At 60.3% G+C, this 13,364-nt stretch overlaps 1 protein-coding gene across 6 annotated transcripts in view; it reads right to left on the bottom strand.

Annotated features, from left to right (window-relative positions):
• Positions 1-398: 398 nt before the first annotated feature.
• Positions 399-13,364, bottom strand: part of CTTN (cortactin) — a 28,239-nt gene continuing 15,273 nt past the window's right edge. For all 6 annotated transcript variants that reach the window (XM_034645255.1, XM_034645256.1, XM_019802758.2 and 3 more), the window contains 7 exons: positions 12,042-12,097; positions 10,342-10,411; positions 8,202-8,350; positions 5,755-5,844; positions 3,481-3,625; positions 2,742-2,813; positions 399-1,553 (listed from right to left, as the gene is read on the bottom strand). In XM_034645255.1, the coding sequence (XP_034501146.1) occupies positions 1,417-1,553; positions 2,742-2,813; positions 3,481-3,625; positions 5,755-5,844; positions 8,202-8,350; positions 10,342-10,411; positions 12,042-12,097 (719 nt within the window). In that variant the 3' untranslated portion in view covers positions 399-1,416. The remainder of the gene's footprint in view (positions 1,554-2,741; positions 2,814-3,480; positions 3,626-5,754; positions 5,845-8,201; positions 8,351-10,341; positions 10,412-12,041; positions 12,098-13,364) is intronic.

The following is a 13,364-nucleotide window of genomic DNA, read 5'->3' as shown; positions in this document are numbered from 1 at the left end:
GACGACCACCCAGCTGGGTTCTGCTCACGGAGTCTGTCCGTCCCGTCTCCCCCACGCCAGCGACTGCTCTGCTCGTGCACGACGCTGCTTTGAACCCCAACGTACTGCACCCCGAACAGCGCCGTGAGCCCCACCATAACCGCCTCGGGATTTATTGTGAGAACCGTAATCCCAAAATGATTTTTAAATAAATGGTTTTTTATTTTGCTTGGAATCCCTGTCTAAACGACAATATCAGAGTCTAAGTACACTTTTCCTCATAAAAAGTGCCTTTTAAGGAGCATGCCTCTTAAAAGGGGAATCTTTAGTTCGTCTAAAGCTGATAAAGGTCAAGGGTCAGGAAGTCAACTTTCACGCAGAACAAAGTGACCAAAACCAAAGGGACATCAGCAAACAAGTGGATCAAAAAAAGTTTATTCTGCATATTTAATTAAAAAAAATCATACCTATGATATGTGCTACAGAAACTTAGATACCGTAATTGCATATAAAACCCGACCTAACTGTGGTAAAGCCAAGGGTTATGCAGAAACGCACTTCAGGAAGTAGACGCTCACGTCCTGAACAGCTGGGACAACTCAACAGAATGTTCCGGAAAGACACTGCTCCAGACCGTTGCCGGCCGGCGCTGACCTGGCCTCCCCGGCTCAGGAAGGTGACGCGCTCCCGTGCGGTGTCCATGGGGAGCGTCCTGGGTGGGAGAACGCACTCTCTATTTCCCTATTAGCCAAGTCAATTGATGGCATTTGCCTGTCCCGTGACATGGTATTTTGGCACGAAGAACACAAGTGCCTTGATGGGAAGAACATTTCTGGCGGTTTACGACACGGAGGGCGCCTGCCTTCCCGCGGCGGACGGCCGTCTTCCTACCCAGCACACCCAGGGCCCGGGCCGCGCCGGGGAGGGCAGTGTGCACGGCCCCGGGTGACGCTGCTTCGGGGGCAGGAGCGGGGACAGGAGTGGTCCTCCTGGCCTCAGGCGTCAGGGGAGGGCCAAGGGAGGGAGGGGAGAGCGAGTCTGGGCAAACAGGAAAGCACTCCCACCCGGAGCTAAAGTGGCCACCCGCTGCACCCCTGCCCTCAGTCCTAACCCCCCGTCCGGCCTCCCTCTGCCGGGGACAGCGACTCCCGCCCAACACCGCACGGCCGGTCCCGGCACAGGCAGCACGCGTCGGGGTCCCGACCGCTGCCGATGGCGAGGCCGGCATGCACGCAGGACAGTGGGGGGTCCCTGAAGTGGCTGCACATGCCAATTTGGCAGAAATAAAGAAAATGCCTTAAATGCGTAAAATGGGTTACCCGAGTCCTCCTAAGGAGCGGGACTACGTTAGCAAATTCTGCGGCGTGAGCATCTCCCGAAGCGTCAGCGGACGTATCCCTTGTAAGAGCAGCACGCACGGCGGCCTCCCGCCGGCGCCTACGGCCGCAGCTCCACGTAGTTGGCCGGGAAGAGCCCATACCTGCCCTTGCACAGCCCGCGCCACCAGCCGTCGTCGATCATCTCTATGTTGGTGATGATGTCGTCGGGGTCGAAGGAGATTTCGTCATCACCCGCTAGGAGAGAGGGCAGAGAGAGAGGACGGTGACACGCTGACACTCAGCGCGGCCTGGTCTGCTGGAAGGAGCGCGCTCCGGCAGCCACTGCAGCGGCCGGAGACCTCCGGCGGGGCGGCACAGCGCAGCGAGCCTTCCACACGGCACGGCCTTCCTCCCGCCTGCCCTGCCCTGCGCCGCCCTGCCCTGCCGTGCCCTGTCCCGCCCGGTGCACACCAGCCCTGAGCACGTGAGACAGAGCCCGTTGCCCAGGCTCCCCGACACCAGGCCTCTCCCATTCTCCCACTGGGGAGGGTACTTAGAAGGCACAAAGGGGAGCCTAGGAAGCAGGCGCGGAAGTGGCCAGGGCGGCAAGTACAAGGGTAACCGTACCGCTTTGTAAAAACGAGATGCCTGATTTCACAAAGTCCACACCCATGTCAACAAATGTGTGGAAACAGGCCTAAGTACACGGGAGGTGGGAACGCTCTTCCCAGGGCAGGATGGCGGCGCCACCCCAGGGAGGGGGACTCAGACACAGCCCACTGGGGGCGGATGTGTGGGGCCAGGACTGTGGCCAGCAGCCCGAGAACGGTGCAGAGGATCTCGGGAGACCCACGGAACAGGCTCAGCAGCAGAGGGAGAAATGCTGGCGTTGCGGTGGAGACCGTGGCCCCGCATGCTGGACCGGGGTGGTGGGGACTCCGCGGTGCGGGACAGACGGAGGGACCTGTCGTGTGCCCTGCGTGGTACATGGCGAAGAGCAGAAAGCTCTCCCGGGGACGCCCTGTCCTCGGAGCATGGCCGCGGGTCACCCCAGGATGAGAGGCCCTGGGGCAGATCGGAGGCACTGCCGCGAACAGGACAGGAGGTGCCTGGGACAGCTGGTAGAGGTGGGACCAGCAGCAGACGTCACGGTGTCTCGTGCCGACTCTCCCACTTGGAGGACGGCGTGTGCTTTGGGGTGGGCAGTGTCCTCGGTTTCGGGGAGTTCCCACTGGGGCCTCCAGGGGGCCTGGGGCCCCCCTGTGGCTGAGGGTAACCGAAGGTTCGGGGAGGCACAGAAATGGAGGGGAAAAGGGAGTTTCTGTAACTCCGACATTATTTCAGAACAAGTTACTTCTTAAAAACTGTAATAATGCTCTGGGAGTCAAACTCCCAAGAGCAGCATCTGTGGAGACCCAGCAAGTGGGAACGCGCGTCCCTCACCGGCCTGGTAGTCGTACAGGGCGACGGCTGTGATCCCAAGGTCATTTTCGTATTCGTCGTAGGTGTTTTCCTCTAAAAATAAACCAAGACAAAAGCTGAGGTTACCCAAGTGCTCCGGGCGCACCCAGCCACCTCGCCTTCGTCAGCCAGCCCTGCCTGGGTGCCAGTCGGGAAGGGGAAGGACTCCGGGTTCAAGGATCAAACCCACCCCTTCCCAACGCCAGCCGGCGACGGCGACCACATGGGTGGGCACCGAGGCAGCTTTCTGAGGAAGGGCTGTTCAACTGCACTCATTTGGTACTTTGAGGAGGGACCCCGCGCTGCCCCAAACCTCATGTCACACTCGGGGAAAAGCTAAGGCCCTTCCTGAGCCGTGTTCTCACATGGGTTCGGGTTCATTCCGCCCAAATGGAAGGAAACCTCATCTTTAAAGGTAAGAGACCGACTTCAGCGTTCGTCCCACTGAAACAGCTATACAATTTCCAAAGCTTAGAGAAATCATCTTTAAGGGCCTCCGCCCCGAGCTGCTGCCGTGAAGTGAGAGCAGCAGAGGTCCCTTCCCCCACACTCCTCCCGGCCGCCCCACCTCCCCAGGCAGCCGGAGCCTGCCTGGAACCACCACGGAGGCCACGCCGAGCCCCAGCAGGCTCTGGCACGTGAGGCAACAGGGAGACAGACACCGCTTTCACACAGGAGCAGGGACAGAGGGGGATCTGGTGGGGCGCCCCTCCACCTGTACCTGCTTGATAGTGGTCGGGGGCCTCTGCGGCCTCATAGACGGCGTCCGAGGCATAGGCCAGGCCCTGCTGGCTGCCAGCCTCTTGGTAGTCGGCCGCTTCTGTGCTGTACACCGGCTCGGGCTCGGCCTTGAATGCAGCTGCATCCTAGGGAAGGGAGGGGTCAAGGAGACATTTCTGTGGCCCACCCTGGGTCCCAACGCATGACTACCTGTTAGTCCCGGGAGGTCCGCGGCACAGACACGCGGATGAGGAAGCACCATCTGCTAACATTTTGAAAACGCTCGATTCTAACCGCGACATAACCGTGACACAGCACCGTTAAGAGGACCATGTGCCATTTCCTGCTGAGTAACCCACGGTCACAGCCCCCGACAGCCCAGAGTCCTACAGTGACGGAACCACGTGGCCTGTGGGGAACAGCACCGCCCCAGGTCGGGCCTGAGGCTGAAACCCAGGGCAGGTTGGCTCGCGTATAAAGGCACAGGCCACCGAGGCTGCCCGATACGCCCGAGGACCCGCCAGCCCTGATGTGCCTCTAAGGGCCGCTTCACAGTGTCCCCCACCGCACTGCCCCGAGCAGCCCCACCCCCAGCCGGTGGCGTTGGAGTCCGCCCAAACCCTCTGGGGGACGGGAAGAGTGTCCAGCAAGCCACGGGCGAGCGCAGACACTCAAAGGAAATCAACACCACGCTGTTCACAGTCATCGTGACTTCTGACCCTAACGGAAGGAGGTGACTTTAGTCCATCTTTCCGACCAGGGTCCATCTGAAGGCACCGTCAGGGGGTCAGAGAGAAAGGAACACACAAAAATCCCCAGTAAGAACCAGCAGGGTCAGGCATTGGCTTTCGCTGGCAGATGACCATCGTGGCTCAGGCAGCCCATGAGAGCCACTCATGGGAAGCCATGGAGATGGGACTCCGCATCCAGGCCGGGCACTGAGTCACTCAAGGGTCAAACTGCAACAGAATGACAGGCCCAGAGCCTCCTTTAGGCAAGTCTGCCCTGGACGACACCCTGGAGGTTTTGATGCCAAGCCATGGTGTGGGGGCACCGCGCTGGCTGCCCCGAGGGTCCTGAGCAGGTCTGGGTGTGGGGGATCTCATCCTGGGCTGCCTGGTGGCACCCTACTCCCTGTCTCTGGGATCAGCACCTCTGCCCCCAGCGTATCACAAGGTCCTGGCTGAGCTGCCGGCCACAGGACCCACCTGCCCTCCCGCTAGTTACAGCAAGTCACACCAGCCTTCCCAAAGGACCGACTCTTCAGGGACCGGCCCAGCAGTGGAACAGAGCAAGGGGAGATGGCTCAAGGCCCCCCTCTTGCCACTGGGTTATGAGCCCCAAGGCCACGCCACAGTGCCTACGAGTCCAGGAAGACACAGCCACCACGCAGAGGAACAGCTCACAGAGGGCCCTGCCGGCAATGTGACTAAGCCCGAGAGCCAGGCTTCCTGCCCAGAGCTCTCCGGTTCATGAGCTACCGGACGGCTGAGCCCTTTAAGTGTCAGCGGAGCTGAGGCAGCTTCTGTTCCTCACAACCCGATGGCCTGTGAGGACGTCCTGGTGAGACAGAATGGGCAGGAGAACCAGGGCAGTGGCCATGGGGACAGAGGGAACGGGACACAGGAATCAGCAGGTGGTCATAGAGGCAGCGGCAGAAGTGCTCCCGGGAGGCAGGGCGGAAACCCCGCGATGGAACGAGGGGTGGTCAGGAGGGCAGCCCGTAACTCAAAGCCCAGGAGAGAAGGCCGGTCCGAGGGATGCGAGTGCGTGGTCACAAGGCACCATTGATGGCAGTGAGGATTAAGGGTCAAGGACAGTCGCCGGGGAACACAACGTTTGAGAGGGACTGAGGGAAGGAGAGCTGGGGAGGGCTGCTGGTGAAGTCAGTTCATGTGGGAGGACGGCAGCTGAGGGACAGGAAATAATCTTCTAGAAGGGAGTGGGGTGTCAAATGCAACACAGAGTAAGTGAGATGAAGACTCGAAATGGTCTACTCGGCTTCAGGAGACCCGCCTGGGAGGCAGCAGGCAGGATGAGGAGGGGGCCTCGGCCAGGAAGGCCAGCGGGGTGGCCGCACACGGGGAGAGGATGGACGTGCGGTGCATGCCTCCTGGCCCCCAGCACTCACGAGGGCTCCTCCCCGGGCTGTCCCCTCAGGTGGGGCACCAAGCAGAGTGGGGAAGGGGACCCTCACTCCATGCATGGTGCCATCAACCTGGGAAGGGTGTCTCTGGGGGTCAGACTCATTTGCACACTGAACGAAAACACCAACCTCGTAGACGGGGCTTGGGGGCGGCCTCTCCTGAGCCGGCTGAGGAGTCGGGGAGGCCGGGGGCGTTGGCTTCTGGGCTTGGGCTTGCTCCTGTAATTGAAAGGCAAGCAGCGGTCAGGCGGTTACCAGAAAAAGGTCCACCCAGGCTTACGTGACTGCGCACTCAGTGCCAGAGCAGAGAACACGGAGTTTGAAGCACGGAGACTCAGCACCCATGACCGTAAGGACAAGGTGAAGTCAAGGTCACGCTTCATCCACACACAGGATGTCAAGGGCCCCCGGTCCTCCTACTGCCACCATGCAAACCACGGGGTGCAAGCAGGCCGCCACCTTGTGCCTGGCCCAGACCTCATGTAGGTGACCAGAGAAGGAACTCGAGGCTCTGATCTGCTGCTGTCGGGACTGAGATTTCTGGGGACCTACAAATGGGGTGTGTTCTGCACGTCGAACAGACAGGAATCTCTGGGGGCCAGAGCGTGGGCTGCAGTGGACAGATTAATAGCATCTCAAAAGACGTGGACACCCCAGCCCCCAGATTCTGGGAGGAGGCAACCTCGAGGGCCGAAGGGACTGAGGGTGCAGGCAGTTACGGACGGGAGGTGGGAAACAATCCCAGATTCCCCGGGTGCACCTGACAGAACCACAGGGTCCTTCCCTCCTGGAGGGAGGCAGAACTCATCAGAAGATGTCACCACAGAAGCCGAGGCTGGCAAGGCCCCAAGCCAAGGAACACGGGCATCTCTAGAAGCTGGAAAAGACCAGGAAATAGGTCTCCTCTGGAGCCCCCCAGAACTGTGAGAGGGTCCACATGTGCTGCTCTGAGGCGAAGTCCGGGGTCGTGTGGGATGGCGGCCCCAGGAAAGCCCTGCGGACAGCTGATGTCGTGGAGGAGGAGACAGAGGAGCACAAGGGTCCCGCACCAGGAAGCGGCAGCAAGAACCAACCCTCCCCGGCCTCCACCCCAGCGGGCTGCCAGCAGGACAGTCAGGCTCACACGCTGCCTGGAGCCGGCCTGAGCTTAAACACCCAGGGCCGCAGGGGTGGGGGCATGCCCGGTCCGGGCCGGGCTCCACAGGCTCGGCCAGAAACCCGGGGTGCTGTTCCCACCTGAGCTGCCCTGTATACAAGGATCTGTGACGGCCCCTCTCACAGCCGCTGGCCACAGAGAGTAATTTCTCCCAGCGAGCCAGCAGGACCTGAGAGTCAAGCGCGTGCGGATTCGTGAAGCCCTGCCCACCCGCCCACAGAGCGCCCCACGGCCCAGAAGACTCTGGAATGAGGACAGAGTGGGGAGTAGCTCCCGGGGACCAGCAGAGGCAAGGGGCAGGAGCTGGAAGTGGAGGACGACACGGCGGAAAGGACAGGAAGACATAGCGGTGCCTGACAGAACACGGCAACAGCCCTCCGCAAGCCGCCCGCTCCTCCTGCACCAACTGGATGCGGATGGGACTCGGCCACTACAACGCACACGCCCGAGATGAGGAGGGCACAAGTATGTGACAAGACCGAGATATCCGGAAAAATGCCGTATCGTGTATATTCGTGAGTTGAACCACCAAGAAAACCTAACCTATAAGCTCCTTAATTCAAAAGTTTCCAGCAACCACGGAATCGTAACAAGAGCTCATTACACAAACTTGTTCCTTGTCTGCGTGTGACGAAACCACCATCACGGCACATTTAATGCGTGTCTCTGGTGCTCTCAGCACGTTTATGTCCTCACTCTCCATTCCCCCTCGAAGGGGGTTCTCTGAGCCCTAAGTACTGATTTTGGGGAGGAGACGTCTACGGCGTGGAAGAAAGCTTTCCGGTTTACGGAAGAACTTCACGGGCTTGACTTCTGATTCTGCTTCCTAACTCCCCCGAGAGAGGGGTGCGGAGCCGTCCGGCCCGGGGAGCTGCTGGGCGCAGGCTGCCTGGTCAGCAGGTGATCAGGTGGAGACCAGAGCCACGGACATCCAGCGCACACAGGGAAGGCCGAGGAAGGAACACGCCCAGGCCTCGGCTCTCCTCCCGCAGCCCCCGTTCCCACCTCCTCTGGCCTTTCGGACAAGGAGACAGAGACGGGCATACGCGGCAGACGCAGGTGCAGAGAGCAGCAGGAGTCGACAAAGCAGAGAGCAGCACTGCTCCTTCACAGGGAGTCCCCTCTGTACTCTAGCCCTCTCCCCAGGGAAAAGGGGATTCCAGAGGGCCCCAGGTCAGGACAGAGACCGCCAGGCACATGTGGGGCCCGGGGCTCCACGGAGGGAGGACTTCAGAGGCGGGCAAGTTCGGGAGTCACCCGGGCACGGGAGCTGCATGGCCGACCACTAGTACCGGCAATCAAAGGCTCCACCACGTGTGTGGCTGAGGGTTACGGTCTCTAACAGCAAAGCCTCCAACTACAGTTCCAAACGTTTTCCACAGAGAACCTTCTGGACCATGGGCCCAGAAGACACACTCACGTGCAGCTGCCTCCGGGCCTCCTCCTGCTCCTGTCTCTCCTTGGCCATCCTCTGGGCCTTCTCTGCTTCCGCCTTCCGCCTGTCCTCCTGCTCCTTCTCCTTTGCCAGGTTTTCAAAGTTGGCTCTAATGTTGCTTGTTCTGCTGTTCGCTACAGAGGAGAGGAGAGATGCACGCCGGGCGTCAGAGCAGCGGCGCGTCCCCCCGACCCTGTGCCAGGGCGGCCTGCCCCCCCGGGATCCAGCGGCGCCCCCAGCGGCTAGCTCAGCCCGCCCGCCGCCGCGCCTCCAGCTCGTGCACGTGCTGCCGGGAGGTGGGAGCCCGGAATCTGGAGTACTTTCTATTCCAAACGGCCCTGCATTCTTCCCCAGCGCACACTCAGGATGGGAGAACACCATTTTCCCTGACGACGCCCTTGACGGCACCGCACTAGGCTCTGACGTTGTGTGGACCTCAAGCCCCGAGCCCACACCTGCCAACCTCCTGTGGCCGACGGGGCCATGTGCGGTCGTCTCGAGGAGAACCGTCGTGCTGAGCTGCGGGCTGCGCTCAGTGTTCACGGAACATCACTTTGCCCCGAGACAACCGGCCAAGTATGGTGTGCACCTTTGGTATCTGGCAGACATTCTCTCTAAAATGAATAAACTCAGTCTATCGTGTCAAGAAAAACAGCAGTTATCTGTTGTCAACGGGAACATTCAAGCTTTCAAGAAAAATCAGAATTGTGGAAAACTTGTATCTGCTCTGAGCATGACAGCTCCCCAGTTCCACATAAGGACTCTGGTAAAACTGACGGTACCGTGAATGAATGTCGCTGGGGGGACTGCAGAAAGAAAAACACAACACTTGGAAGTTCGGCTTAACTCAATGGTCAACAGTCTAGTACCCTGCAAACGTCCAACGCGTGTTCCAGAACCATGCGGCTTGTAAGGGAGACGACCCTCCGAGAGCACTGGGAAACCACTGGGTGTCCGAGTGCAGGGTCGCTGAGGAATATCCACAGTGACCCGAGACGCTGGAGTCCAGATTTCCTTCCTAAATGTCATTTACCACAATAGATCGAACGCAGAAGCAGCTTAAGGATAAAGGTCTTTGACTAAGGACATTTATAGACAACGCCAAGCAATGCCACGCTTCTGCACAGGCTTTGCTTCAAAAATGTGGTTATTTTTTCCATAAATAGTAGTATTATGTTAACAGGTGACGCTTTGTTGTTTTTAAGTGAATTAATAAAATCTTAATTGTGTTTTAATCCCACTACAGCAAAGATCAAGACACACGAGCCCCACAAACGATCCCTATGAGTGTTGAAATGTCCCCAGACCCCCAAGTCCGGGAACCGCAGACCCGGGGCGTCCACAGGAAACAATGGGGATCGTCTGCCTCCTACTGTCCATTTACCACATTCCATGCACTTTCCCCCACTCAGCAATACTCCTCGGGGTGTGGCCCCCGTGGCTGAAGCGGGTGGGGGGCACCTTGTCCGGGGGCGGCCGGCTCCGCAGGCAGGCTGGGGGCGGCCTGGTGCAGGGACCGCGGACAGAAAGGGTGGGGGGCGCCTTGTCCGGGGGCGGCCGGCTCCGCAGACAGGCTGGGGGCGGCCTGGTGCAGGGCCCGCGGACAGAAAGGGTGGGGGGCGCCTTGTCCGGGGGCGGCCGGCTCCGCAGACAGGCTGGGGGCGGCCTGGTGCAGGGCCCGCGGACAGAAAGGGTGGGGGGCATCTACTTCGGCTTCTGCACAGGCGAGCAACACATCCCTCCCATCACAGCGCGGCTGCCTGGCCCCACTGGCCAGCTGGGGGGGTCTGCGGGCACTAGAGCCCCCCAGAACCCGGTCCCCGGCAGTGCGGAGGGCCCTTGAGAATGGACGGCTGGCCCGGCTCTGCTTTGGGAGGCACCCCCCAACACAGACCCCCCCCCCACTGCCAGAGCGCCGCAACACGTGACGTCGGAAAGAGCCCACGTGCGTCCGCGGGAACACGCAGGTCTTCCGTCGCGGCACGGCGAGACCCCTTCCCCGAAGTGAGCAGAACAAGGGTGCTCTCCACCGCTCCCAGCTCATGCTGTGCCCACGACGGGAACACCGCACGGCGTGCAAGTTCGTCCCGGGAAAACCGAGGCCCTGGGGTCGGCCACGCCTTACCTGCCTCGACGGGGACAGTCTTCTGATAAGCAGGGGCCACCTGGGCAACATCCTCGAACGTGGAAGCGTTCTACCAAGACAGAGGCAGGAAAATCAGGGGAGCACCTTCCCTCGTCCTCGCAGCCTGCAGGGGCTCTGACCTCACCCGAGTGTGGGAGCCTGCCTGCAGCTTCCAGAAGAACGGCCGAGAGTGCTCAGAGGCCTCACACCCGCCTCTCCGCCGACGCAGGGGGCTGTCAGGGCGTTAAGACTGCCCCATACGATGCTGCACCGGGGGACGGTGTCGTCGCCACCTGCTCAGACCCGCATGATGTACACCAAGGAGCACGATGTACCCCGACCCCCTGCAGCCTTGAGGGAAGTGGGTGTCTGCACCCCCCCGACTGCTCCCCACTGCTCCAAGGCGTGATGGCCTCGTCCAGCCAGTTCTCCGGAACGCTGCTTGGGGTCGTCTCTGCCACCACCCTGGGGGCTTCTGCCCCGGCTGTGCTCTCTCAGCACCGCGCCCTACCTGCTCCTCCCTGACCAGAACCCTCTCCCTCTGCTGCTACTCAACAGGGACTCTGCGCCCTGTTCCCTGGTCCAGCCCACGGGACGCCTCCCACCCATTTCCCTCACCCCCAGGGACTACTGCAGACCCAAGTCCCAGGGACCCCTCCTCTCTCAGTGATGACCTCGTGTCACCGCCTGGCTCTGAACCCCTTGAGCACATTTACTGGAACCCGCGTAGTCCCCACACCTTTCCAAGCCTGTGCCCCACCACTCGCTCCAGGGGTCTACACACGGTCACGTGCTGGGGTCCCTGGGGTCCCCTGGGTGATGATGTCTGTGTGGCCAGCCGTGAGCCCAATGGAAGCAGCACTGCAGGAGGACCGGCCCTGCCATCGGTGACCAGGGGCCAGGCACAGGACTGGGCAGGACGGCCTTTGTTCAGCTGATCGGAGGGGATGGAGCCGCTCCCAGTCCCCAGTGTGGAGCTCAGAAGCCCACCATGCTGATGGAGATGGGCCGTAAACGGGGAGCATAGCCATCCGACACGTGCTTGAGACTGACCCGCCGAGACTCTGAAGCCATTGGAAGAGACAAAGTCCCTGGCGAGAGGAACGAGCTATCTCGAGGGGAGCGCTGTAAGAGGCGGCCCAGAGCCAGGCTCTGGCTCTAGACGAACACGGTGAGGAGCCTTCCACAGCGAGAGCGTACGCCAACATGGCAGCCAGCACCCACGCGTGGCCAGTGGGCTCTTCTACTGTGGCCTGTGTGACCAAGGAACCCAATCTCCAATTCGGTTTACTACTAAGATGAATTCAGAAGCCACACGCTCTTGGGCTGTCGTGTTGGCCTAGAGTCTAAGTGTCCGGGTTCCAACGATGGTCTAGCCACACGCCCTGGCGTGGCGTGGCGTGGTGTGGTGGCCAAGCACGGGCACTGCCTGGTCCCTTGCCTGGCCGGGGACCAACTATAAGACGGGCAGGGATGGTATCCTCTGCTCTCACCACACGGCTGTGCGCAGCCCAGGACAGGACCCCCTGGCACACGAGGTGAGGCCTGGCACACGGGAAGCACCGCTCAAGCGTCTGTCCTTCTGAACACGTGAGCCAACACCCACCAGAGACCAGCCCCGGAGCAGCACGCAGCAAGAGCTCCATAAATTCCCAAACCTATCAGCAGAAAATACTCGGCCCTGGATTGGAAATACTCACCTTATCCATCCGATCCTTCTGCACCCCATATTTCCCGCCGAATCCTTTGGAGTAGTCTGAAATGAGGCACAACACAACACTTACTCTGAGGTCGAGGACCAGCACAGGGCGGCCAGCAGGGGCATGCAGTCAGATCCAGAAACAGCCCAAGAAAATGCACGCAGCGCAAAAAGGAACGAGAACCGCCAAACGATGTCTTTACTTGCAAAGCGAGTTCTGTTTCTACCGATGGTATTCAGTACGCAGGCAGGTGCGAGGCAGGAAAGAGGCGTGGGCATGCTTTCCCGCATTCTCCCGAGGGACAGAAAGGGTGCCGGGAGCGGGCTGGCAGGCAGTGAGGGCAAGGGGGCCGCAGCACGGGCCGGGGAATGCACTGCTTCAAGAGCCCAGTCTTCCGCCCGGCAACAACTGACCGGCCGCGTCCCTTCCTGCGTCCTGCTCTACTGAGCGCTAAAAGGAGGCTCAACGCAGGCTTCTCTTGCTTCTTAAAAGAAAAAACGATTCCATGGGGAAATTCTATTGGCCGAGTACTTGTGTCCCAGCAACACAGACTTATATGACAGTCATGCTGTCACGCAGCGCCGTGGCCACGGAGAGAGCCAAGGCCGTCCCCGTGCCGTCTGCTGGATGGACCTGAGTGCGTGCTCCTGCCCCGCCGAGACCCTGGCACCGGACTCCTGAACTCTGCCCCCAGAACTCAGGCCGTTGCTCCTTTTCCAGCTGTGCTCCCAGTTCGAACAACTCAGTCCAAGTTTGGACGGTAATTAAAGAAGGAAAATGCATTGGCCAGATTCCCAATATCTACACCCAGAAATTCCCCGTTTCTTTCAGTTTTGTGCACATACTACCGGCTCTGTGTGAAGTTACATGTAGATGGTGTCACCCAAAACAAAACAGACAGAAAACATCCCCCCACCCAAAGACACCACAAGGGAAACACAGAAACCACACAAAACATGACTGCCCCGCACCCCTCACGGCCACCTCGCCTCTGGTCGAAGGCTCGGGGCCAGATGGAACCAAGCAGCTCACTGGGTGAGTCCCAGCGGTCACGGTCAGCAGCAAGAGCTCCTGGAGAAGGTTGCTGGGAGACCAAAGACAGCCCCCCCAGAACCTAGTCACGTTATGGGGTGAGGAGGACGTTGTCCTGCAAACTACCCATCCTACCACACACAAGTTCTAAAGGGCAGAAGGGCGGAAAGCGGTGCAAGTCAGAATCACTCCAGCGTAAAACCGGGTCAAACACACCCACAAGCCCCTGACAAGCGACAGCGGCTAACTCGGAAGGCTGAGCCCCTGAAGTCCGTGCTAGAGGTGGCTGCA

The sequence above is a fragment of the Ailuropoda melanoleuca genome, chromosome 16 (genome assembly GCF_002007445.2).
Source record: "Ailuropoda melanoleuca isolate Jingjing chromosome 16, ASM200744v2, whole genome shotgun sequence".
NCBI classification, from domain to species: domain Eukaryota; kingdom Metazoa; phylum Chordata; class Mammalia; order Carnivora; family Ursidae; genus Ailuropoda; species Ailuropoda melanoleuca.
This window is presented reverse-complemented; position numbering and strand designations above follow the sequence as displayed.